We start from the raw sequence: 25555 nt of genomic DNA on the forward strand, positions 1-25555 counted from the left end.
ACTACATGCTCAAGGTACAATGTTTCAAGAGCTATTCTTACTCGCTCTTCCCAGGGGAACTTATTTTAAACAAAAACTGCCAGTTTGCAATCTCTTCTAGAACATTTATTTTCAGAACTGTGGGGTGTATGTACCATTTCACAGGATTTATTACAACCTGGCACTACTGCCAGCTTGTTTTACACACAGAAATATTTCAGTAGAAGTCCAGCTGTTTATAATCTTCTAGGCTATGGCAACAGCTTAACTAGAATTCATTTGGTTCACCGTTTTCCTTAGATGTGACCTCCAGTAGCTTTCTGAAGTTAATCCCCCCATCCCCGTGTTCCCAGTGACTCCCCTGAAACTCCAGACCCAATTTCCAGCCTTCATGCCCCCTGCAGAGCTTGGTTGTACTCATGACAGTGTACAAAGTACTGAGAAAAAATCCGAACACCAAGCCAGGAAGTATTTCAGTGGAAATAAATTTAACAAAATTTAACAAAGTAACAGCCTGGAAACCATACTTTTTAGCTTTTAGAATGTCTCTTTGGCTTCCTGTCTGCTGCCTTCTTCTCTTCCGTGCCCGACTCCTGGACAGGCAGCCACTTGAGGGGATTGCGGCGGTACATGGGCCACGGAGGGAGTGTCAGCTGAGGGCAAAGGAGGGCAGTCAGAACATGGACACTGACATGCTAAGGAGCTCTTTTGTACAGCTGATTAGGAAAATCCTCATCCCTAATTCATCATCCATTAGTCCTAAGAAAACTCAATTTCATATACAACTACAGTTTACGTTGCAAAGTCATGCTTTAACTATGTGACTAAAGCACCCCAGGTTGTTGTAAGGAGGAGGACAGCACCCACCCTGAAGAAAAAAGGACTCCTGAATTGACACCAGCATTCCCAGCACCTCCCACACTGCACTGAGACCCTCCCCTTGCCTGGCATCACAGGTAAGTAACTCAGGAATGTTTAAGTAAAAGTAAGGAGCAGATGGATGATGATGCCAGAGAATTACAGGGGCTTTTCAAAACAGTCATGTATGTGTGTGTCTTGAGTAGTGATTGGTCAAATCATGCCGTATCTGAATGCTAGAATGGTGTAAGAACCACGTGTAAAACTGGATTGGGAGTGCAGCAATAGGAATGGGACACCTCTCATGCATGGATAAGGAATTACCCCTGAAATTCCATATTCTGCCTCCTCGGGGTGCAGGGGATGGCTGCAAAATTGTCATGACAAGCTGCTACTGCATGGAAAGCCTCCCTGTCCTTTCTGTTACCAATGCTGTCAGCTGCACTAAACTCTAACTTTTATTGAAGTGAAAAATGAACTCAAAAAAAAGAGCACTATATGGGCTGCAAAGCACCTTGTGCAGATCAAAGGTAGCACAGATATATATTAATAAATCTATATTGCATAGCAAACATTAGTCTGTGCTGACAGCCCCCTCAATTTAGCAATCATTGCAGATTAACCAGTGCATGTATTTTTTGGTTTGGGGAAAAAACATTCTTACCAAACACGATAAAGCAAATCCAGCCATAACTATGTAGACAGTCCATCCAAACTGTTCAGTGATGTATCCATAGATGAAACCAATTACCTGGAAAAACAAGTATTTAAAAAAATCAAACTTTAAATGAAAAAAAAACATTTCCCCTTACATGATTAAGCTGCAGGGGGGTGGATTTAGGTAGGAAAATACAGGTTTTTCAAAAGCACATTTCATACATCTTTCTAACTTTTCCAAAATTGCAGGCCAACAATGAAAGTAAAAGATGGGAAGAAGAAGAGTTTCAATCCATGACAGCCCCTCTGACTTTATTTAAAGCTTTTAGTGATTCCAAACAATAAGAAAAATACTTATAAGATCAGAAAATAAAATAGTCCTTTATGCTCTCACCCACAGGTCTACTATACTTACTGCAGAGACAAGAATGATTCCTTGAAAAATCTGTTCTGCTAATTTTTGGCCCTTGTAGTCCTGTGGAAAGAGACACTTTTTAGTCAGTTATTCAGAACACAGACCTGCTGACTTAACTCTTTCAGGTTAGATCCTACAGTCTACCTGACCAGGGGTTCTCAGGGATTTTGTTCAGCTTTCAAACCAGATTGGGATTATTTTTCTTACAGTGGCTGAAAACACCTCTCTGCAGGCTTGACCACATCACCTAGAAACAGAAGCAAGGACTGTCCGATCAGGGCAAGTAATGCAAGCTCAAAATATCACTGTAGTCACCTTAACATCACTAAGTAAAAGCTGTATCACCACAGAAGAGGGTGTGCCCGAGGGGGCATGGTGTGTGCGGCACCTGTGTTTTGGAGAAGACAGACAGATAAATATCTCTAGGGTGGGTGCCAGCAGGATGGTGCCAGACTCTCTTCAGTGGTGCCCAGCGACAGGATGAGGAGCAATGGCCATAAACTTAAACACATGAAATTCCACTTCAACAGGAGGAAGAATTTTATGTTGAGGATTGCAGTGCACTGGGACAGGCTGCCTAGAGAGGTAATGGAGTCCCTCTCTCTGGAGACCTTCCAAATCTACCTAGATTCATTCCTGCTCCAGGTGACCCTGCCTTGGCACGGTTGGACTGGGTGATCTCCAGCGGTTCCTTTCAAACCCAACTAATCCATGTTTGCATGACATTAAGAAACGTGGCTCTCTGGGAGCACACATTGCCTTCTGTCCGTCTACAGCAGAGTCAGCAAAGCACAGAGGGGCTTCCCTTACACAGATGCGTGATACCTTCCTCCTACAGCATCAGAGTCCCAACTCCCAGATCAAAACCCGGAGTTACATGGATTCATCCTGCATCCCCCTGGATGCACTCGTACACGGGTGCCCAGATCGCGGAGGGGCCGTGTCGCCGTGCGGGCAGGGGACACTACAACCCGCGCCCGGCCGTGTCGCCCGCAGCGCCCCGGTGCCGAGGCCCGGGCGGGCCCTACCATCTGCGTGGGGATGGAGCGGAACACGCTCAGCATGGCGGCGGCGCTTCCCCGGCTTCTTCTCGATCCTCTTGGCAGCAGTCTCCCGCTCCCGGGCAGGGCCCTGCGGTTCGCGGGCTACGGCGCGGCCTGTCCGCGGCGACCGGCGCTCGTCGCGGCGGAGCGGAAGGCGGCTGCTGAGCTGGCCGGAAACACGCCCCGTCCGCCCCGCCCAGAGCTCCGTCGGCCGGCGGGGCCGCCTCCAGCCTCGGCCGTCGCGTCCGCGCCGCCGCCGCTGCTACCGCTGCTCCGGGGCTGCACCGGGGCTGCTCCGCTCCCTCCCCCCGGCCGGGACGCGTCTCCTCGGCAACGGCGACTTCGCCCCCGGCGGAGGCGTCTTCCCCGGCAGGTGCGAGGCGCCGCGGGGCCGCCTGTCGGGAACCCGCACAGACTGGGCAGCCCGCGGGCCGCCCTCCCGCCCGAGCCTCGGGCTCGCCTCGCGGGGCCGCCGGGCGCCGCCGCGGCCCCGGTAGCGCGGCGGGGTGGGCGCGGCGCGGGTTCGGTGCCTGGCGGGGCAGGCGCCTGGGCGGGCACCCGCGGGCCATGCGCTGCCGCCGTGGCGGCGCGGGAGGACGCTCCGTGAGGGGCCGGGGCGCCGCGGGCGGTGCGGGCGAGCCGGGCGCGGTCCTGACCACCCCAGAGCAGCCCGGGGAGCTCGGTGTGCGCTGCAGGGAGGCGGCGGAGCGGCGCGGTGTGTGTTTTATTGTCCTTGACTATCCATCGTTCTGTCACTGCCCCCAGCCCGGCTGCCGCGCTGTGCGGGGCACCGGCCGTGTGTGTGCGGGGCACCGGCCGTGTGTGTGCGAGGCACCGGCCGTGTCTGTGCGGGGCGCCGGCCGTGTGTGTGCGGGGCACCGGCCGTGTGTGTGCGGGGCACCGGCCGTGTGTGTGCGGGGCGCCGGCCGTGTGTGTGCGGGGCACCGGCCGTGTGTGTGCGGGGCACCGGCCGTGTGTGTGCGGGGCACCGGCCGTGTGTGTGCGGGGCACCGGCCGTGTGTGTGCGGGGCACCGGCCGTGTCTGTGCGGGGCGCCGGCCGTGTCTGTGCGGGGCGCCGGCCGTGTCTGTGCGTGTGCGGGGCACCGGCCGTGTCTGTGCGCGCCTCAGCCCTGGCGCTGGGAATTGCAGGGCTCTTCGTTCCACAGCGGGACGTGGCGTTGTGCTCCCCGGGCAAAGCTCCGTGTCCCGCCCCGTGCCAGCAGTGCGGTGGTGCTGGAGACAGAGCTCAGGGCAGGGATTTGTTGAGCTCCGCTAATGTGTCTGGCTTGGGGGAGAAATGCAGCAGCGGGAAGGAGGTGATTCTGATACATGTAAAAATCACAGCACAGCACCCCCCTTTAATTTAGGGGTTTCGTAAGTCTCTCACCGTTTCTAGAATTTTGGGTGTTATTAGAGAGCTTTCTGTGTGTTACTTGAGAGCTCCTTCACACGCCAGGATACACAGCTCTTGTTCTCCTTTCACCTTGACCCTTAAATAATGAACAAGCTTGTTTGAATTTCTGACCGCAATTGCACTGGTGTTGTGTTTCTGCCCCCTTCTACAGCACGATGGTGCTGCCTTCTTTCCCATGTCTGTGATCTGTTCTGTGTGATGACACTTCAGCTGAAACTCTGATACATGTATTTTATGTGGAGAATATAATGGGTTTTAAAGCATGTAATGCTGTTTGTCAAAATCTCATAAACACCAGAATCAGAGCTGGTTTAAATGAGGTATTAAGAAGAAATTCTTCCCTGTGAGGGTGGTGTGGCCCTGGCGCAGGTTGCTCAGAGAAGCTGGGGATGATGTCTGTGCCCATGGCAGGGGTTGGAACCCGGTGATCTTGAAGGTTCCTTCCAGCCTGTGATTCTGTGGTTGTAGTTAGGTACTTCCTGACACCATACTCACTTTTAAAAATGTGACATGGTTTTATATATGTCAGAAAACTCACAGAGGGAAGCATTCACTGCCTTTGATACTGAAATTGCTGTGACACTCCTGGTAATAGTGTGCTGTGCCTCATGGAAGGATGCACTGGCAGTGACTGCTATATTTTTTTCTTGCAGGTTTGCAGGAACCTTATGCTAAAATAAGGATACAAAAATGTCATTAAGGAAAGGTATGTGTATATGTGCTTGTCTGATTTTTTTTTAGTATCTTCTGTATCTGAGTTTCTCAGTTGTTCTCTGGTTATATTGATCAAGATTTTTAGATTTTTCTTCTTAATTTTCAGTGAACATTTCCATCCTTATAGTGGCTGTTGTCATATTTTTGCTGGTTATTCATCATAACTTCCTAAGCCTCAGTGACTTCTTGAGACGGGAATTGTCAGGTATGTTGGGTTTTATTTTAATTAAAAAAAAAAAAGGATTTGGTGGGAAAACACCTGCTCTGGCCAGACAGAATCCACCATGTGGTTTGGGTGAATGGGAGGGGGAAGTTAATGAAGTTATAGGCGTGGCAGAAGGGACCAAAGGTAAGTGCAGACTACTGTAGCTCAGCCTTTTAATACCTTGTGCTGTGTGTGAATATGTGTGGTTAAATGTGTGCAGTTTTCTGTAAATGTGGTGTTATTCTATTCATTAGCATCTCAGATTCACAAAAGCTGATGCTCTGTTTAATACTGGCTCAATGTAATCCACACCTCAGCTCACACATCCAAGTGCATGGCAGAGATAATTGAAGTGCTGGGAATTTTAGTGTGGTAATAATAATATATAATAATAAAAACAAGTATGCCGTTTTTACTCCACAGATCCAAGTCCTTTAGGACTTCAGCCTATAGATTTCATTCCTGCAGCTCCTCAGAGGCTGACAGATGAGAGGAATGACAAGGAGATTGCTGTGGTCATTGCAGCCTCGGATGAGAGGCTTGGGGGTGCAATTGCAGCCGTGAACAGCATTTACCAGCACACCAGATCCAACGTGGTTTTCCACATTGTTACTTTGAATGATACTGTGGATCACTTGAGGTAATGGGCTTTTCATTGGATTCCCACAACACCATGAACTTCTGTATTTCTGAGAGGAGGAGATCAAGCTGCCTTTCCCAGGAGCTGCATTCCCCTGACTCCCAGCCCCATCTGCTGCTGCTTATGGCAGCTTTTTGACATAAAAAGCTGTGGGAGTCCCACCATTCCTCCTGGTCAGGTTTCAGGCATGGAAAAGAAACATCTTTTCTAGTGGGCTTATATCCAACTGGTGAAGTTGGGGTTTGTTGGTGGAAGGGTTGTAAAAGGTACTTCTTCATTTCAGCTAAGCAATTCAGATGCTGGCAATCACGTTTCTCCATTTTTGTAGATTGTTCTTTAGTTCTGTTATTCTAACCCCCTTCTGTCCACACTGATGGTTTTGGGAAGGACCTGTGATAACAGGACTCTATCTGATAAAACAAGAAGTGACCTCATACCTTTCGCATGTCCCAGGTGTGCAGTTCCTGACCCTGGACTTGCCCCTGCGGCCACACAGGACAGCACCGATGTCAGCACCGATTGCATCCCAGATGTGTTTGTTGGGCAGGGAAGTGAGTGGCCACACCAAGATCTGTGTCACTGTTAGCTGGATCTTCTGCTTTTCCCTTGGTTTTGTCTCATCCGACAAGATCTGTGCCTTTCTTCTGCTTGCAGGACGTGGCTGAGGAGCCCTCCTCTGCAAAATGTGAGATATCGAATTTTGGAATTTGACCCTCGTGTCTTAGAAGGCAAAGTACAAGTGGATCCCCAAAAGGCAGACACCTTCAAACCAGTGAGAATGATGCTGATTACTTTTTGCAATTAGTAATTAATAACAATATATTTTGATGTTGGGTTTTGAACACAGCTAGAGATCAGAACCAGATCAGTTAGCATAGAAGCAGTCTTTCATAATCAAATTCCTAAATTTCAGTAAAATTAAATATTTCAGTAAAATTAGTGAGTGAAATTATCTCTTACTAGATGGTGAGAGATGGATTTGAATATCTACATATGTATGCCTTGTATCATTTTTTGCTGCTAGCCGCAATGAAACATGGCAGCTGGCATGTCAAGCATGCCAACACCTCAGAGATGCTGCAGATTTATGTGGAGAAATAACAAATTCTTATATAGACCAGTTTTAAAGTTAGTTTATCAATGCATATATTCATGGTAAACCAGGAATTGATGGAACCTGTTTATTTTAAATTAGTTGTAGGATATTGCTGCCTGTTTTACTTCCTCAGTAGAAGTTGTCTCGGACAGACATTAATGCCATAGATAAGTGCCAGAAAAATCAGTCAATTTCACATTTATTTGGACAATTGTTAATTTATTTCTTCACTTCTCTTGCCTTGCTGTTCTAACAGTTAACCTTTGCAAGATTCTACTTGCCCAACTTGGTACCTCATGCAGAGAAGGTCATCTATGTGGATGATGATGTAATAGTGCAAGGTATGGGACCTTTGTTAGCTGCCACTGGCCTTCTGCTGAGGTCAGTATCTTATCTCTCACAGAACCCAAACATTTCTGTACAAAGTTTGTAAATATGAGTGAATTGGGTTAAACGGAGTAGCTTTATCTGCTGTAACAATGGACTGAAAAAAGCCTAACTTGGCACTTAGTCAGGATTGCTTTTGATTTTTCTCTGCTTGCTTCCTTTTTCCAGATGATATTGTTGAACTTTACAACACTCCATTGAAACCTGGACATGCAGCTGCATTTTCAGATGACTGTGACTCAACCAGTAGTAAAGTTGCTGTCCGTGGAGCTGGCAGTCAGGTGAGTTTTAGTCTCATTCAATGATAACAATACTGTAGATCTCAGGCATTTGGGAATATTACAAATGCTGCAAACCTAAACGTGACTGTCCCTGCCCAAGCCAGTTTTACAAATGGGACCTGCAGTTTCTGTTCAGGCACTGTAAATTACTTGGAATTTTTGCTGTATTTTACAATGCGAGCAGTTCTCGTTGTGGAACAGCAGGAGGTCTGAGAACATCAAAGGGACAATTTTTCATTTCTGAATGTATTCAAAGTACTTTAGCTGAGAGTGGTACCATATTAATAATATGGTATTATTAAGACCATGCAGCATTCCTTAAAATATGTAGTCTATATAATCAATTTTTTAAAATGTTATACCTCTTAAGCTTGCTTTCTCTCATTTTAAAAGAAGGGATATTTACTCTAACAACTTCAACTTATGCCTGTCTGTTGTGAGTTGTGCAGAATTTTACTTCAGAAATTTCCCCGTCTATTTTATGCTAATTTCTACTCTCTTTTTTTTCCCCCAGTATAATTACATTGGGTTTTTAGATTACCAAAAAGAAACCATCAGAAAGCTTGCCATGAAAGCCAACACCTGCTCTTTCAATCCCGGGGTTTTTGTTGCCAATTTGACTGAATGGAAATTACAGAACATCACTAAACAACTGGAGAAGTGGATGGCACTTAACGTGGTGTAAGTACCCCAGGCTGAGGGACCAGCAGCTCGGGGCTTGGGTTCTGCTGGTGGCATTTCCCTCTCAGATGGCGAGGGCTGTGTGTGTACCTCTGCTGCAAGTGAAAAACCAACTGATCAGCATCCCTTCAATTTCCAGAGAGGAACTCTACAGTAAGACTCTGGCAGGCAGCATCACAACACCTCCACTGCTAATTGTATTTTACAAGCAACATTCCAGTATTGATCCCATGTGGAACGTCCGACATCTCGGTACGTATGAAGCATTTGTGATGCTGCTCTCCCAGGGTGTTTTTCCAGGTCTGTACCTGGGCACCTTGTTGATGATGTAGCAAAGTGAGCTTTTATTCCCCTATTCTGTCCTTTGTTCTTTAGGAAAAACAGCTTTGCAATTCCATCTTGGGGCTTGTGGGCCTGAGTCTTTCTCGAACTGCTGGGGGCTAGTTCTTGAACTGACTTACTTACAGAATCCCTCTCATTTTCCACAAATATATTGTATCTGATGTGACCCAAGGTGTTTCTTCCAAAATTGTTTTTGGAAGCATTCACATCTGTTCTACTGGTGAAACCCCAGTGCTGGGGGAGCTTTTTCAGGTTATGGTTCTGATGAACAATACATAGGCTGCTGAATTCATCTGGGTGTTAAGAGGATTTTAAAGAACTTGGAAGTTAAGGCAGCGTATGAAAACAGACACAGAGAGATCAAAGTGACATTTAGTTGCACCTGATTGTTTTTCATTTTGCCCTTACTTCTGCCTCCCGTTACCTCCTTTCTACATAAATGATAAGACTTCCCTTGTTAAATCCTTTGTTTTGAAGTTAACATTTTGCACGTTGGAGTTTCTGCTGCCTTTATTTCAAACACTAATGCTTCTTTTTCAATTGAAGGATCCAGTGCTGGGAAAAGGTACTCTCCTCAGTTTGTGAAAGCTGCCAAGCTGCTCCACTGGAACGGACATTTCAAACCCTGGGGAAGAACAGCCTCCTATGCAGAAGTCTGGGAGAGGTGGTATGTCCCTGACCCTGCAGGCAAGTTCAACCTGATCCGCAGACACTCGGAAGCCTATGAAGCAAAGTAGAGTCCATTGGAATAATGATGATGTTTTCTCAGGAAACCTCTGGAGCCAAGCAGAACTTTTTTTTTTTTTTTTTTTAGCCAACTTGTATTACAGAGCTGACCTTGCCTTCTGCAGCACAAGGTGATGCACTTAGTCAGGTGCAGTTCTGAAATGCACAGGTCCAAAGGAGGCTTTTGTCACCTGTGTGACACAAGATGCTACTCCAGCAGCACTACAGAAAACAAGGGGAGATCTCCACAAACTAGCACTTTTGTTTATGTCATTTCAGTTGTGTTCTCCTGCTCTTTAGGACAAGTCTTCTAGCAGGGGATCATTTTGTCAGTTACAAAGTTTCTAAGAACAAGAGACAAATTCAGCTGGTGCTTACACCAGTAAATCTTGCACAGCAATGTACTTTAATTAAGAGCTGCCTGGGTTTTGTTTTGTTGTTTTGTTATCCTGTGAAATAATTCCCTCAACAACCCTTTCTTGCATGAAATTTCCTCCCAGCCATTTCTGTCCAAGTTTTTCTTACAGAATTCTGCAAAATTGAATCCTTTTTGAAAGATGAATCCTTCAAGTATTATTTCACTATGCAAAATGATTTTAGCTGCCAGTGAACACTAAACCATTTTTTTTTTGTAAAGTGGTGGATGAAACTTAGTTCAAAAATAAAGCTAATTGAACATGCTGACTCCAGCCTCAGGTAAATGGCAATCTAATTCCCATCTTGATATAGGAAGTGTTTCCTTTGTACACAGCAGCAAGTGATTAAAGCCAAAGTGAATTGATCTGGTCTCTGTGAAAGCAATCTAATTCGAAAATATTACAAACCACTTATTTTGGGAACCAGGCTGTAATAATTACAGATTAATTTTATTATTGTTGAGCTCCTCACAGTTCTCTCAAGTGAGCTGTGCTCTGCTGTATTTTTTCCTGCTGTGCCTTTCCCCATCTGGGAATTTATCAAGTGAGATGCCTGTGCCTTTTACAGCCAGTTGCCCATTACCTGTGCCACAGGTAAATTGGTTTGGTTTTTAATAGTTGTATTGTTGTGATAATTATTATCAGCTGATATATCCCTGCAGCCACTGTGCCAACTCCTCCATTTAATAGAGGTTTACACTCAGGCTTGTGAAGAGCCCTTGGAAGATATTCAGACACAAAGCTTTGTTTCATCCAATAACAGCTGGATGGAGTCTGCCTGGTCTGCAACACAGGGCAGCAGAGGTAAAGCAATCCTTCCTGACTGTAAATATATGGTTTTATTTCTGCTTTAAAAGGATTTCAAACTGCTGCTCTCATTTGAGTCACTGCTTGTAGTTCTTTCTGTCATGGATACCCCAATTTGGTTTGTTACCTGTTGTTTTCTTTTCCTGGATTTTGATGAACCATTAGAGCAAGAACCATTCTTGTCCTTGAAGCAGTTAGGAATAATGAAGTAAATTCACTTACCAACTTAGAAAGATTTTACTTGGATTAGCTGACACCAATGTAATTCAGCTGAGCAGGCTTAAAGGAACTGCCTGCTTGTGTGTGCACTTGATACCTTTTTAAGCTGCCTATGAGTATCTATGCTTCAGCATACAGTGAGGGAAAACACATTTATCAAAGAAAACAGAAATCATACTTTTCAGTTAATAGGAAGAAAACAGATGCACAAGAGATATTTAGTATGAGGCATTAATTGTAAAGTAATTCTTAATTGTATTCTTAACGTTTAATTCTTTGAGCAGCTGCAGGGCCTCTTGGCAATTCTCTTGCTATCCCACTTCTGCCACAGGCTGAGCACAGCAGCACATCCTTATTGCACAGGGCTGTGTTTTGCTTTATATTTACCAGTTGCTACCAGGTGTAACAGGTGCCATCAGGAAACAACACGCTTGTTCAAGAGCACTTTAAAATCAATCAACTTGTTCCCCAGTGGACATGGATGACTAATAAAATCTCATTTACCATTCCCAGTGAAGGTTCAGAACATAATACAGTGTTTGGGTAAAGTACCTTGTATCCAACTTAAATAATGAGCATTTTCTAGCCAACCTTTACATGTGAAAATTCTAGAAGTTTGGCAAAATTGTACCAAAAAGTCACTGCCTAAAGTCATGCTCTAGGGGTGAAATCTTTGTAATTCTCTAGGAGAACTTAGGTGTTGTGCAGGAATGAAAATTTACTGTGAAATTTAGTTGTTTGAATGTGATTAGAATGAATCATTTATTTTTCAAAGACAATGGGTTTATCCTCTTGAAAGGTCTTTTTGTAAGGCAAAATGAACAGACTAAGCGAGTCTATTAGGAATTTTTTAAATAGGCTTTAGTGGAGGAAATAAACTTTGACAAAGCTGAATAACAATCAGTGTCCTAGGCCTGTATAAAGTCTGGACCTATCAAGGGAGATGCACTATTATTATGTACATTATTTGACAAAGCAACAATTGAGTCTTTGCAGCAGCTCTGGTTCTGTAGCACTCCTCCAGCTTCTGCTGCAACCCCAGTCTTCCTGACTGTTCTGAAAGCCAGTAGTACTCTCCAAACAGTGTCTTCCCACCTGATTTGTTACACATAGTCTGTATTAAAATCATAGGCATCATCTTCATCTTCTGGTTTATCTAAGCTGAAGGACAGTGATCTGGAACGTTCATTTCCTGAGAAGAGAAAATCATTTGTTAGTGAAACCAATGCAAATCCTGGAGGTACCAGAGGCTGTCCTCGTGCCAGGGTTCTGAATACACACCTGCTCTCTGCTCTTTGGAATCTGTAGGAGTCCTTTGTTGTTTCCCAGGCTTTGCTTTTCTGGTGACCTGAACTTGGCTTTCCTGCAAGTCAACGGTCAGGCATTATTTAAACATCACTAATGAAATTCCCCATGCAAATGAAACCTAACACAACCTGGGGAGTGTGTGGATGTCCCCTTGTACAGCTGAGCCTCACTGCTGAGGCCAGGTGACTTGGAACAATGTTGTTTCCTTAATTGAGAAAAAAAGCCCAACCCTAGTGAAACCCTAGTGAAACCCCCATTTACCTCTTTGACATCATCATCTTCTTCCGCATTATCTTCATCATCGTCACTTTCTGTGAATTCCTCTTCCTCCTCATCCTCCTCTTCTTCCTCTTCCTCCTCCTTGCTTGTTTCCATGTTTCCCCACTCTGATCCTTCCTCTATCACTTTATTTTCCTCTATTGTCCCATTTGTCATTCCAGCTGACTGAAAAGCAATGCTGCTTGCTGGACTGGGGTGCTTTAAAGCTGCAGAAAACAGAGGGAGTGTCTGTTCAGTCCCTGTTATTCAGCACAGACATAACGCCCAGCCCCCAAGAGGGGACACTACAGTTCTGCCCCCTCCTTGCCATAGACAGGACTCCCACACAGGGTTCTGCCACCAAGGTAAGGACAATTCTCTGAGAAAAGCTTTCCCTGAGACATCTACAGAAAACTGCTAGGAGCTGGAAAACCTGGATATGAGTATGGGTAAGTTTACCTAAGTGGGTTTAGATTACATAGCAGGAAAAAACTCTTTGCAGTGAGGATGGTGAGGCCCTGGCACAAGTTTCCCAGAGAAGGTGTGGCTGCCCCATCCCTGGAAGTGCTTGAGGCCAGGCTGGAGGGGGCTCTGAATAATCTGGTCTGAGTGAAAGGTGGCCCTGCCCACAGCAAGGAGTTTGGAACAAGATGGTCTTTAAGGCCCCTTCCAACCCAGGCCAATCTGTGACTGTGGTTAATGGAACCATTGTCCTACCTTGAACAGTGTTGCTATTTCCTTGTTCTAGGTTATTTAAATTAAAGCCTTCCTGCATTTCAGCTATTTTTTGTTCTGTAAGATAGGGTGGTGGTTTCTGAAATCCTGGTGGTTGCGAGTAGTACTTTATTCTGGCTCTGAGAAAATAAAAATCAGCATTAAAAAACAACTAAAGATAACACAGTTAAATCACGGTATTAAAAAATAAAACCCAGAGCACAAAGGTCTCAAACTAGTAACTGTTTAACAGCAGTTCAATTGATACTAAAATTTGACCTTAAGTTGTCAAGAGTGTTAAGGGGATAGCTCACTCCTGAGAGGAAAACACAATGGCACTTTGTCACCGCAGATCACCTGCCTGTAAAACCATCGGCTGTAAAAGCAGCTGAGACACTTGAGCAAGGGAGATGGTCAATTACTGAGTTACATTTATTCCTATCTTCAGAATATAGGAACCACCCTAAATTTCCACAGAAAGTTTGCCACATCCTTTCCTGTCTAGAAGAGGACAACGTGGACTTGGTATTTGAGAGGAAAGCAGATTTCCATTTCAGAAGCAGTCTATGGAGTAAAGTGCAACAGGCTTTGACTCTTCTCATGTATCCTTCACTACTTTAGAAAATTATCTGTGGATGGCATCCCCTAAATCTGTTGGACAATCCAGCTCTTTACCCAAGTTAAATGTGAAAAAGGAAGGGAAAGAAAAAAAGTACTTTGCTGGACTGAGTGCTTCTGCTGTGCTGGATTAACAGTGAGAAAAAGGTGAGCAGCATAGAGCTAAGTTCACAGCATACATACCCTGTCCAGTCACAAAGCACTAATTTAGCCATATTTTCTATGTCAGGAAGACCTCCCTTTTTCAACATGCCCCTCTTCTGAGCCAGTAAAGATAAAAACTCTTCAGGGTCCCTGAAATCTGGGATATTATAGTGCATCATTACCTAGGGTAAAAGAAAATGGCACATTTAGAAGGAGATGCCCACCTTTCTCATAGTTTTAGGAATAAAAGAGCAAATAAAGTTGGAGAACAGTGAGGACAGAGTAAGTGAAAAGCTGTTTTTCTCTCGCATGTGGGAGTAAACACTACAAAGCAAAATGCCTACTTCATCAACAAACTCATCTGCCATTCACCCAGACTCGTGGGTGTACAGAGACAGCACACTGGTCTGTGAAAACACTTCTCACAGAACTGAAAGGCAATTAGGCTTAGGTTAATTTGCTTGAAACTAGAGTGAAATCAGAGTTGGATCTGAGGTCTTCACTGTAACCATAAGACAGAAAAAATAATCATCATTTTTCACTCTCTGACTGTGTGGTGATGAGGTCTCAAAAGCAATGTTGTTTACTCTGGCTGTCAGGATTGTGGCATGCTGTTCTGCCTTCTGTTTGTAAGGATGAAGGATCACACTTGGCAATGCCACTTTGCACGGTTAGGGAAAGCAGTTCAAAAACTACCAGGATTAGCTAAAGCCAAATTCTTACAGTGCGTTTCCCACACCCAAGCAAATGATTCTGTATAAGGAAAAGAGTTTTGGTTTACCTCTGAACATGTAAAGAAGTCAAGCTACAAAGTTCTGTGCCCTCCTTACTGTGGTTGGCTCAGTGCCAGGACAGGGGCACCCCTTGGGCTTTGGAAATGTTTCTCAAAACCTGTAGCTGCTTCTGTTGGCTATTTGCCAAAAGAACCCTCCTTGATCATTGTGTACTTAAGAGGGAGCACAGAGGTGCTCAGGTCTTTTTGGGGTGTCTTAGCCAGGTGTAAAGGGCTTTCCTACATGTGTGCATGGCTTTTGTTTTGTTTTTGTATCATTTGTTATTGTCTCTTTAAAAGCTTTTGCTTTACAAAACACACCCAAGGAGCCCTCTGGCAATTATTCCAAGCCATTCCGAGAAGTGCTGGACCCTCAGAACTTGATACATCTTCAAGGGCTCATTACATGCTGGCCTCCTGTAAGATTGTATCACAAATTTACCTTTCATTATTGGGCCTAAGAAACCTACAGAGAAGTCTGACACAGTGGAAGATGTGGAAAAAAGATTGAGCCCACCTGCTGCTTACTGCAGTGATTTATGATGGCATTTACTCCTTCAAGCACACCTGCTGAGTCTGATCCCTCAGGGTCTGTGATACTTCTCAAGGCCAGAGCCAGGGCACTGTTGGAAGGATCTGCAATTATACTTGGACTGTCCAGCATCTTTGTCTGCTTATCAAGGTGCACAGCTTGCACGGACCTGTTCAGAGAGAAATGCACTGTGAGCAGATAATCAGTGAAGGACTGGTAATGGTGAGGGATGCAAGACACAAAGCTCAGTGTTGGATTGAATGTACTTCATACAGTCAGTTTCAGTGTTTTGTCATCATGTGCTTTGTGTAGGATAGAAATTTTAACAAGCAAAACATCAAGTCTATACACTGTATCCCCCGGAGAAAGCTTGCATCACCCATATCAATACCTTTCTTTCATCTTGCAAATTTTGATGTGCATTTAAAACTGTGCAGTGGTGGGCTTTGCCCCAATGGACTGAAACACGAACTCAAGGTAACTGAAACACAACAAAGCAGGAAAGGAACAGCTTTTAGACTGAGCTTACTTGGTAACACCTCTTGCCAAGCCAACATTGCAAGCACGCTTTCCTTTGAGGCTGTTGATTATGCTGCTCTTTCCCACGTTAGGGAAACCTGAGGAAAAATCACATAAATCCTTGTAAGTTAAATAAGAAAACAGCTTTTTAACACTGATCAAAACAGCTTCTTCCAAGTATCTTTGCTAAGGTAAGCATCAGTGTGAGATCAGAGTTGGATCTGAAGTCTTCACTATACAAGTAAGACAAAGAAGGTATCCTCATTTCTCACACTTGTAGGATTTTAGGGGCTACATTCCATGGGATTTTTGTCAGGGAGGGAGGCAGTGCCAGTGGAGCACATATCCTGCCTTCCTTGTGCTCCCACAGATCCCCATGCTACACATGATAGTGCACCATGGATCACTGTCATGTGAAGTTCTACAACCCTGAGAGCCGTAGAAATAGGACAATGACTAGAAAGGTGATTGGCAAAGCAGGTATTAGCAGTTTTACCCAGTCTGTTATACAGGATCCAAAAGCTTTACGGGAGAAGGAAACTCCTCCTGTTTTTCCAAACACTTACCTACTACCCCAACCTGAATGGCTTTGTCTTGTGTCTTGCCATACTCTTGAAGAAGCTTCAAAAGGCATTTGCTTCCAAAATACTGAGTGGTTTCTGAGAAATCAACACGTGCACGTCTTTTTGTGGCCTGTACCTGCTACAGGATTCAAAGGCAAAAAAACCCCATGGTCAGGGAGCTATTAAGGAAGATAAAATATGGATACTTAGATTTATTAATCTACTGTAATTTCAGCGGTAATAATTCCCCCACTGTTCTGCAAAGCTCAGTCAAAGTGTAAAGGCACATCCATCAGTCACAGAAGTGCAATCAGACCAGGGGAAAAGGAATTTTAAAGATGTTTCAACATGTATGACTGCAAACACATGGCCTTCTCATGGGACAGCCTGCAGTGCTCTTACCATGGTCTTGTCCTTCATCATTGTTGCTGACTTAAAAGCAACTGTTGGAAACTCCTTCTTCAAATAATTCAACCATTTCTCTATGTTGTCCTTTGGCACTAAATCTGGAAAGAAGAGCAGTTCTTTCACTCCTTAAATTAATCTTATCACAACAAGTAACGTTTGGCTGAGAACTCCGGTATAAACTGGGTACACTCCCCAAAGGCACACAGAGTGTCTTTTTCTGCCCTAGCAGAACATATCACAGGTACATTTCTGGCCTCTGTATTTTAATGCTGGGTCTTGCTAGAAGACTTTTTATGGTACAGAATGATGTTCTGTGAAGGACTATCCCACAATCCTTGCAAAGGCTACTCTACTACAAAGTTCCCTTTGCTCTTGTTGTTGTTCTTGGTATTTTATTTTCTTTATTTAGCTGCTGGTAATTTGGTAATTTCCAGCCTTTTTAGTGAGCTCAGAGTTGGATCTTATGTCCTCAATGGAATCTCAGATTCCTTTAAAATCTTCATAGCTCACCTACCACAAAACCACAGTGTCAGTAACACTTGGAGAAAACCTGTGTTTCTTACCAATTTTGTTCAGAACCAACAGCAGCTTTTTGTTCCCTCCAGAGCAAGTGACAGCTTGTTCCAGCTGAGGACAGCGGCAGCCCATTGGATCTCTGGCATCCAAAACCTCCAGAACCACATCTGAGGCCTCAAGCACCTGGGTCAGAAAAAAGACAAGAATCAAATAAACATTACAGACCAGACGACAACTCTGGTATAACTGAGGCTTACAAAAACAGTTGTAAACACTTTGTGTTGTAAAATCCCTTGCTTCAGTGTTCTGGTTTATCACAGACAAACTTTGTGTTTTAAACAGTAATACAAAAAAAAAAAAAAAGAGAAAATAACAAGTGGTCTTATTGCTGACTCTCACTGAATGATCTAAAAAGTTAAAGCATTTCACCTTCATGAGCTCCCTGCAGAAGGATTTCTTAGAATTTTTATTCAGCAGCTTTTTTGTCTTTCCTTTAGATTTGCCAGAGGATTCCTAAAGCAATAGAAAACAAAAGGAAATTATTAAATGAGAATTAGTGTCTAATACTTGTGTGCATATTCACCATGAAAATGTAACAGGTAACATGCTGCTTAAGAAGGTGCAGTTTCAGGGTGACTTCTACAGGTTCAAGGAATCAAAATCATTCAGGACCCCTACCTTTCCCTCTGCTTTCTCCTTGATTGTTGCTGCATTCTTTTTAGCTTCCAGCTTCCTCTTCTTTTCATGTTCTTTCTGTCTGTTAAGCTTCTGCTTTTGTTTCAGTTCTTCAAGCTGATTGCAAAGAAAAACCCAGGCCAGATAAAACATATTTGAAGGTGGTAAGGAAGAATGCTCTTTCTCCCCATTCCTGACCCAAGCTCCTGAGCCAGCTCAGTTAGAAGTCCTGACTGTCCAAGTGACTCTGGGAACTTTCTTTTTTTTGCATCCTACCCAGAGGCAGCAATCCATTAGCTTGACCACAAAACAGCAGCTCTGCAGCCACCACTAGAGCTGACAAAGGTGCTGCTCCCATGTCACACCAGTCCCCACTGCAGACAGCAGATCCTCATTTTCTGTGTAATCACATAATGCCATGATTTAACTCCCAGCACTCTGACCTCTGTATCCCAGCCCCACAGGGAACTCTGACTGCATTAGAAATGACACTTCCAGCATGTTCACATGCACAGTGAGGAAACGAAGACTAAAAACAAAAGAGCAAATCATCGCACACTGTGCAAAGCTGGAAAACATTTTTTACTTTTCCAAAGCACGAGTCTCCTGGACCATCGACAACCTGCCAGAACTGCACCTCTGAGTGCACACTTATGCACACAAAGCTTCCTTAAACAAAGGGATGGTCTCAGCTCTTGTTTTCTTTACCACAAACCAGACTTTACCCTCTGCTTTCTTTGCTCCGCTTCCCGCAGAAGCTCTTCCTTAAAGGGCGCAGCACTGGGAATTCCGGGGTCTTTCTTGGGCTTTTTGTGTCCACGTTTCTTGGCCTCTTTCCTGACTTTTCGGTGGTGTTCTCTGATCTGAAGACAAGCAGAAGGAAACTTTCTCAGTCCAAGCCCAAAAACTTCACTGTGCCGGTCCCCAAGTGGCCAAACGCCGCGCTGGGGGCCGCGCTCGGCCAGGCCTTACCTTCTTCTGGATCTTGTAGCGCTTGTGGCAGCTCAGCCTCTTGCTCGCCTTCCTCAGCTCTGCAACGCACCGCGCCCGTCAGCCTCGTGTACCGACACACACATCCCCGCCGCCGCCGCTCCCCCGAGCCCCAGTCCCCCACTCCCGCCTCTTCGATCGCCGCCGCTCGTTTGGCCACGGGCGGCCACCACCACCCCCGGTGCCGGATCACCCCCTGGTCCCAGGCCCTCTCTGCCCGCCCCGGTGCCCGGCCCTCGGTGCCCGGCCCTCGGTGCCCGGCCCTCCCTGCCCGCCCCGGTGCCCGGCCCTCCCTGCCCGCCCCGGTGCCCGGCCCTCCCTGCCCGCCCCGGTGCCCGGCCCCCGGTGCCCGGCGCTCACTCGGCCGCTTCATGGCGCCGCCACGTGCTCCCGCCGGCGGGCGCTGCCGTAAAGCGCGCCGGCGCTGCCCCGCCGGGGTGTCGCGCGGGCTGAGCGCGTTGGGCGGCGGGGCGCGCTTTGCGGCAGCGGCGGCGGCGGCACCGGCGGTGTCGGGACGGGCGGTACCGGCGGGACGGGCCGGGCCGGGCCGGGCGGACCCCGCGCACCCACCCCGGGTCGGCCGCGGCTGCGGGAGGCGGAGCGGAGCCGGCGGGGTGAGCGGCGCGGGTGGGGCGCGGGCCGGAGCTTGGAGGCCGCTGCCTCCCTTTGTGTGGCGGCGCCGCCCGAGCGCGCAGCGGCCCCGCCGCGCCGGGCCCGGGGCGCCGAGCGCCGCCTGCCCCTGTCACCTGCCCCGGGCCCGGGCCGTGCCGCCGTGCCGGTCCCCGGGTGCCCTCAGCCCTTCCCGCCCCGTTCCCGCCGGGCTCCCCGTGCCGGGCCGGGCCGGGCCCGGTAACAACGGCCGCTCGGGGCGGGCCCGGGGACGGCGGCGGGTCGTGCCCGCTGTGGCAGCAGCGCGGGGCGGGCCCGGGACGCGGCGCCGTCCGCCCGGTGCCGGGAAGGGCTTTTCTTTGTCTCCTGCCGGCAATAACACCTCACCTCCCGGGCAGCGGTTCCGGCGCCTCGGGGAAATTACACGTTTGGTATCTTTGTTCCTTGTCCCGGTGTTGGTAAAACGATGGATGTGTTATTCCTCTCGCTTTTTCGCCAGCTTTGCCCTTCTACAGTGCCTGGTTGCTGCCAGCCCCCGCTTCCCATCCCGTAGCAGGTTTCAATAGGATCGGTAACCGGGGGAAATTCTGGCTGCGGTTCCCTCCCTTGTTCCCTTTGCTAAATTTACCGTGTTTCGTGGTTTTGGTGAAACGTGGGAGATCCAGATAGCAATAAGTACTACCCGTGGTGTCTATTGGCTTTTAGCCCTCCTCTGCCTAGAGGCAGGAAAGGATCCGTGTGCCGGAACGCATTGTTTTATTTTAAGTGTATCGTGTCCGATGTGTGTAAAACGTGTTTGTGTGGGGAGGTCGGAGGGAATGTCGCTCGTGGTCCTTCTTTTGGGAGAGACAACCTTCCCCCCGTTGTGTGGATCAGCATACCAGTGAATTAGTAATGGCCAAGGCGTTTCTCGCCGTGGTTTTGTGACATTTTTATGGCTGGTGGGGGCAATTACCAAGGGGATGCTCCAGCTCCTGTTGCACTGGAGGTGGCTCACTGGAGATTCTTGGTGTGACTGCTGGGAGACTTGTGAGCCAGCAGTGCAGTTGCAGAAGAGACTCGGGGAGAGAGGTTCTTCAGCAAAACTGTGTTTCAGTGCACAGCTGAGTTCTCTGTGCTCAGGAGCGTGGCAGTCTAGGGAGAAGTTTGTGTTTTGGTGCCTCACCTTCAGTGAGAGTGTTACGTCAGCAGGGCTCTCTCTGAGTGAGTGTGGCGTTGTCCAGACTGGTACATGTTTAGCCTGGTTATTGAAGGAGAAAAACGTGTTTTGGAGGCTTTGTGTGAGTGGTGAGGGCATCTTGATGGCAGCAGTGTTAGAGTATGGCTGAGAGCCACAGCGTTGTGCCTCAGACAGTAGACATGGAGCAGCTGATGTGCAGTTTGCAGGCTGATGCTGTTTGGGAGGTTCCCAAATCCTTATTTCTGGATGGGAAGGACTGAGTGTACTCTTGGGTTCCTGATTGAAGCAGAATTATTAATTCTGGTAGTCCCTCCTGCCTTCCTTCCCCACCCAAGAAATGTGTTTCTCAACACGTGTCTGGTGCAGCCACTCCAGCCTGTGGCCTTCAGATGACAGTTGGAGGCAGTGCCAAAGTGTGAGGCTGTTGTCAGTTCCCAAAATGAATTGCCTGCTGATAAACCACAGAGCTTCTCTGCATGTCCGTGTTGTGAAAATGTCCAGAGTGCTGAACAGGAAAAGAATCTCTCTGGGGTTTGATTGAAGGCAGGAGTTGGAAGAACTACATTAAAGCAAACATTTCACCATAAAATGGTGCTGTTTATTTCGCATGGAAAAAAAAAATCAAACTTGGAGACTGCTTAGAAATTGAAACTGTATTTTTAGTGTATGGCTGCATACTTATTGCTTCCTGCTGAGTATAAAAATCCACTCTGAAGAGTGATGGAGGTGCATCATCTTGGAGTTTATTAAGTGTTTGTTGACCTTAAGATTGTGTTGTTACAAGCACTGTACTGCTTTGGGTTCTCTAACTTTTATAGCTTTCTGGTTTGTACTCTCAGGTCAGGTATCACTTCTGTTTACTTTCTGCTCTGCTTGATGAATCATTCTCTAGCAAGTGGCTGTGAAATCTGTAATGCATATTCAGGAACGTTAGAGAAATGTATTTTTACTGTGACAATGACAGAAGTGTCTAGCATTCTGTGTACAAAATTACTTTGTAGAGTTTCTGCTGGCCTAAAAAAAGTTGCCTTCTGTTTCTTGCTTTTTTTTCTCTGTCACTGTAATTATCCACTTTATTCTTTGATTTTTTTTTCTTCATCTACCTACTCTGAATTTTCTTCCCTCTGTCTTTCCTTTTTCTTGTCTTCCAGCTGTGGCTGTACTAACACCATTAGTGGTCTGTCACTCTTATTAGAGTGTCCCCTTCTGGCAGTATCTGTGCTTGCCCATCAGACACCATGAGGAGATTGGCTTTTCGAGGTGCTGGTTCCACTCTGGTAAATCTGGTAAATTATCGATTGTATCTCCATGCCTCTGCCTTGGCCTTTTGCTTTTCTTTTCCTTGTTAATTATTCCCACCTTATTCATCTCATGTGTATGCCTGAAGTGATCTCTGTCTCTGACAAAAATGCTTGAACGTTGTGCTGCCATGCCTTGTCAATTGTCTGAGGGCCTCCTAAAAGAAATCCCTGGATTTGGTTGGAAAATGGGGATAGGCTGGGACAGATGCATCTGTTCTGTCCTCAGCCTTTGAGATAGCCACAATAAAGATACTTTTCTGATGCTGTCACTGGCAGTTGGGAAATAGCCAACAACTTGTTCCATAAATGAGCATAGTTGTTGGATGGTGGTTATTCATTTGTCACTGCTTGTGTTGGTAAATGCAAAACTATGGCCAAAAGAAAAGGGGGACTTTTTCTGCTTCTCCATGGTTGAGCCATTCATCCCACACATAAAGCGGGAGTGGGAGGTCCCATGGGGATCCAGACCTTTTTTTCACTTGAATATAACACAAGGTATTCTGTGGCCCTTTTCATTTGTAATTTGTGTTGGTTGGTTGGTTGGTTTTTTTCCTTTGTTGGTCTGTTTTTCGTGGTTTTTTTGGTTTGACGTGGAATGAAGTGTTTTTACACCAGAACTGAGCATGTGTCTCTGTACAGGTTTTTTGTTGAAAACAGTGGTTCTTGCTTAGTTGTCTTCATGGAATGGAGTCTGAAAATGTAGAGAGTTTGAGAATATATTCTGCAAAGAGCTGCTAAATTCACCTCCATCAGTGTCAGCTTGGGAGTTTCTGGCCTTGCTGCCACTGGTGACTATAAACTGTAGGAACATTTTGATTTCCCTTTACTCTTGGGAATTTCCACAAAGTTGGAGTTCACAGAAGTGGCCTAACTGACCTGTAGCATTTGGCAACTGTATCATCAGAAGCTTGGCTAGCTCTGCAGGTAGCTCTGAGCAGAGGGTTTGGGTGCAATGCAGGGCTTTAAGAATGTTTCTGTTCATTATAGAAGAAGTTGGATTCCATGGGTTCCAAGAGGCGAAGAGCCACCTCTCCTTCCAGCAGCGTCAGCGGCGGGGACTTCGATGATGCCCACCACTCCACCAACATCCCAGGCCCAAGCAGGAAAAGGAGGAGACTTTCCAATCTCCCAACTGTGGATCCTGTTAGTGCCTTCTTACTGACTGCACCTTTTTTCTTGGGGATGCTGTATCCCTGTCTGGAATGTGCTGGACTGTAAAATTAATGATCATATGGGTCACATGTACACTGGTCCTGAATCTGTTCCTGCCTTGGTTTAGGACCTCATTCAGCTTTGGCTTTCACTTGGTCCTGAGTCACCACTTCCATCTTTTTCTTTGCTGTTTTGTTTTTGCTGCTTTCCTCTTTTTGCTGATGATTTTAGCAGATGGAAGGATGTTGGAGAATGAGCAGAAATCATAATGCACAGAAGTTGAGAGCTGTGTCTGCATAGCAAATGCAGAGGCATGAGTGGGGAATGGCACTGAATGATTGCTGAAGTGTACAATGCCTCTGCTATGCCTTTGCATGAGCAGTCTAATGTTAATTAACTGCAGGGCAGAAGAACCCCTGTTGTTATTGTAGATGCCTGTAACTTGGAGAGGGTTGCACTGAATTAATTTACATTTTGGGTGTTTTACTTAGAATTAGCATTGAAATAAAGCTCCCAGTGTTCAAAAAATTAATGGAAATTCTGCAGTACCTGGCACGCTTGTCAGGTATCCTGCTAAAGCGTGAGGTGCTCCAATTGCTGCTCACTTCTGCTTTAGGGCATGCTGTGGATTGGCAGCTTGTCCTTCCCTTTGTAAGCAGGCTTTTTTGTTTGTTACCTCCTTCGAATTCTCTCCCTTTTGCTTATTGCATTGTTCTTGCCTTTCAGATTGCTGTCTGCCATGAGCTGTACAACACCATCAGAGACTACAAAGATGAGCAGGGCAGGCTCCTTTGTGAGCTCTTCATCAGGGCACCCAAGAGAAGGTAAGGCACAGGTCTGGTTAAACCTTGAACCTGAGATTTAATCAGGGAGAAGTGGGAAATTGATAAATACTTTAGCAAAAATTTGTGAAAAATCTAAGCCACATTTGTTATTGTTTCACATCAGTGCTTGATCCAAGTGTTGGGTGTAATTAAAAGGGTGTGCTTACATTGGTGCTCTTTTTCAGGGGAAAATAAAAAGGATACACTCACTTAATTTAAAATGTTTCTTGTGACACCTGCCTAAAACATCTGTGCCTTTGATTAGAAGATACTCTGTATAAGTGGTGGGATGTAATACTAAGGACCCAGCTGGGGAAGGTTAATAGAAGTGACCCTTGAGAATGCAGTAGCTAACTTAGAGGCTGAATTTTGTCTTCAACTCAGAAAACTGAGGACAGTAACAGAACATACATGAAGTGAGCTGACTGATAGAGCACTGTCCAGATCTTTTAGCTCTAAAATAATTGTATTGGAACTTTCTTTGGTTTCTTTAGTCATAAATATGCACAAGCTTTAGTGCTGTGGTTTGGGTTTTATTGCTCGGAATATGATGCCTGTTTTTGTCATTGCAACAGAAATCAGCCAGATTATTATGAAGTGGTTTCTCAGCCAATTGATTTAATGAAAATCCAGCAAAAGCTGAAGATGGAGGAATATGATGATGTGAATGTGCTCACTGCTGATTTCCAGCTTCTCTTTAACAATGCAAAGGCTTACTATAAGGTGAGCAAACTACATGTAAAGGCTCAGATCCATTGTAAAAGGAGCAGAGATGTTCAAATTCTTCCTTGGTTTGGCCAAAACCTTTTCAGTTTAGCCTGAAATATTATTGGTAAGAGAACATATTGCAGTTATTTGCATATATTTCCATAATGTTGACTGTATCTTTCTACGATGTCCTACTCTAGCAATTGTTCTGTGGAAAATTGTAAAATAATGTGGGGATGATCTTCATGTAGTTTTCCAAAAGAGATCAAAAGCAAAAATGGAGATATAAACTGAGAAAAATATTCCTCTGTCAAAGCCTTCTCATTTTACAACACCCTCTCTGTAACCCTTTGAAATGGAGAAAGGTTTATTTTTTTTTTTCTCCCGAAAGGAAATATTTATGCTAACAGCAACCCCATGGTAGGTGTGTTGAATTTTTCTCTTCTGTTTGCCACTTAATAAAATGAAAAAAAGGCACATTGACTGTCATGGTTAGTGATGATAGATGTGAATGTAATGTCATGTAGACAACTCCCTTGGTAATTCCCCTAAGTGGGTGTGTGTTGTATTATGGATGTTAATGGGTTTTATTGCAGTTTTCATAAGGAAGTGGGGTAAAATTGGACTGATCTTGTTTAATGAAGGACTATGTTAAATCCATAAACAGTGGAATTGTATGTGGTGAATGAGATGATACAGCAAATCTAAACCTGCTAATACTGCCTTTCACATATCTTTGACTTTGGAGATGATCCAGATGAGTGCCTTCTGAAAAGCCCAGCTGGGGTAGCCAGGTGACATCCAGAGAGGCACTGTTTGTTTTACCTCTGTGTGTGTGTGTGTGTGTAGTAGCTTCTTGAAAACCAACAGGTTTATGGGTTAA

At 45.7% G+C, this 25555-nt stretch overlaps 4 protein-coding genes and 4 non-coding genes across 14 annotated transcripts in view; 2 read left to right on the forward strand and 6 right to left on the reverse strand.

The window, feature by feature from the left end:
- Positions 1–83: 83 nt before the first annotated feature.
- SPCS1 (signal peptidase complex subunit 1) lies at positions 84–3133 on the reverse strand. Its single transcript, XM_066195138.1, has 4 exons — positions 2938–3133; positions 1910–1969; positions 1502–1588; positions 84–632 (listed from the first exon to the last, which is right to left on the reverse strand). Exons 1-4 carry the CDS (start codon positions 2971–2973, stop codon positions 510–512), a joined length of 306 nt encoding a protein of 101 aa, XP_066051235.1. The 5' UTR covers positions 2974–3133; the 3' UTR covers positions 84–509.
- Positions 3134–3154: 21 nt separating this feature from the next.
- GLT8D1 (glycosyltransferase 8 domain containing 1) lies at positions 3155–10123 on the forward strand. The gene is made up of 10 exons (XM_066195137.1): positions 3155–3325; positions 5021–5073; positions 5188–5286; positions 5710–5926; positions 6581–6698; positions 7279–7363; positions 7578–7690; positions 8205–8371; positions 8511–8623; positions 9260–10123. The coding sequence occupies exons 2-10, from the start codon at positions 5058–5060 to the stop codon at positions 9448–9450; spliced, it is 1119 nt and encodes a 372-aa protein (XP_066051234.1). The 5' UTR covers positions 3155–3325; positions 5021–5057; the 3' UTR covers positions 9451–10123.
- A 1601-nt stretch (positions 10124–11724) lies between these two features.
- On the reverse strand, positions 11725–19305 carry GNL3 (G protein nucleolar 3). Its single transcript, XM_066195136.1, has 15 exons — positions 19259–19305; positions 18881–18939; positions 18634–18771; positions 17912–18025; positions 17663–17746; positions 17281–17416; positions 16712–16815; positions 16313–16448; positions 15757–15844; positions 15213–15396; positions 13963–14105; positions 13165–13301; positions 12451–12674; positions 12163–12244; positions 11725–12073 (listed from the first exon to the last, which is right to left on the reverse strand). The coding sequence occupies exons 1-15, from the start codon at positions 19269–19271 to the stop codon at positions 11985–11987; spliced, it is 1731 nt and encodes a 576-aa protein (XP_066051233.1). The 5' UTR covers positions 19272–19305; the 3' UTR covers positions 11725–11984.
- LOC136296623 (small nucleolar RNA SNORD19) lies at positions 14389–14463 on the reverse strand. Its single transcript, XR_010722970.1, has one exon. It is a non-coding gene; the product is annotated as a small nucleolar RNA SNORD19 (small nucleolar RNA).
- LOC136296625 (small nucleolar RNA SNORD69) lies at positions 15463–15538 on the reverse strand. The gene has a single exon (XR_010722972.1). It is a non-coding gene; the product is annotated as a small nucleolar RNA SNORD69 (small nucleolar RNA).
- LOC136296624 (small nucleolar RNA SNORD19) lies at positions 15943–16016 on the reverse strand. Its single transcript, XR_010722971.1, has one exon. It is a non-coding gene; the product is annotated as a small nucleolar RNA SNORD19 (small nucleolar RNA).
- LOC136296622 (small nucleolar RNA SNORD19) lies at positions 17153–17225 on the reverse strand. The gene has a single exon (XR_010722969.1). It is a non-coding gene; the product is annotated as a small nucleolar RNA SNORD19 (small nucleolar RNA).
- A 102-nt stretch (positions 19306–19407) lies between the features above and the next one.
- The window catches only part of PBRM1 (polybromo 1), a 52410-nt gene continuing 46262 nt past the window's right edge, over positions 19408–25555 (forward strand). The window contains exons 1-4 of one of the 7 annotated variants that reach the window (XM_066195128.1): positions 19408–19512; positions 22976–23131; positions 23867–23964; positions 24540–24687. In XM_066195128.1, the coding sequence (XP_066051225.1) occupies positions 22991–23131; positions 23867–23964; positions 24540–24687 (387 nt within the window). In that variant the 5' untranslated portion in view covers positions 19408–19512; positions 22976–22990. Of the gene's footprint in view, positions 19513–21900; positions 21965–22975; positions 23132–23866; positions 23965–24539; positions 24688–25555 lie in introns of those variants that run through there. The other 6 variants (XM_066195131.1, XM_066195130.1, XM_066195129.1 and 3 more) reach the window with 6 other exon arrangements.

The sequence above is a fragment of the Chamaea fasciata genome, unplaced genomic scaffold (assembly GCF_029207755.1).
Source record: "Chamaea fasciata isolate MVZ Bird 193981 ecotype frontalis unplaced genomic scaffold, bChaFas1.0.hap1 SCAF_13, whole genome shotgun sequence".
NCBI lineage: Eukaryota > Metazoa > Chordata > Aves > Passeriformes > Sylviidae > Chamaea > Chamaea fasciata.

Coding starts and splice junctions, on each gene's coding strand:
- SPCS1 (XM_066195138.1), bottom strand. CDS start 2,973: ATGCTGAGCGTGTTCCGCTCCATCCCCACGCAGATG. Junction 1,589..1,909: donor GAATCATTCTTGTCTCTGCA/GTAAGTATAGTA, acceptor TTGTTTTTCCAG/GTAATTGGTTTCATCTATGG. Junction 633..1,501: donor GATTTGCTTTATCGTGTTTG/GTAAGAATGTTT, acceptor CTTTGCCCTCAG/CTGACACTCCCTCCGTGGCC.
- GLT8D1 (XM_066195137.1), top strand. Junction 5,287..5,709: donor CTTGAGACGGGAATTGTCAG/GTATGTTGGGTT, acceptor TTTACTCCACAG/ATCCAAGTCCTTTAGGACTT. Junction 7,364..7,577: donor TGATGATGTAATAGTGCAAG/GTATGGGACCTT, acceptor TCCTTTTTCCAG/ATGATATTGTTGAACTTTAC.
- GNL3 (XM_066195136.1), bottom strand. Junction 18,026..18,633: donor CGGAGCAAAGAAAGCAGAGG/GTAAAGTCTGGT, acceptor CTTTGCAATCAG/CTTGAAGAACTGAAACAAAA. Junction 14,106..15,212: donor ATCACTGCAGTAAGCAGCAG/GTGGGCTCAATC, acceptor CTTTTACCCTAG/GTAATGATGCACTATAATAT.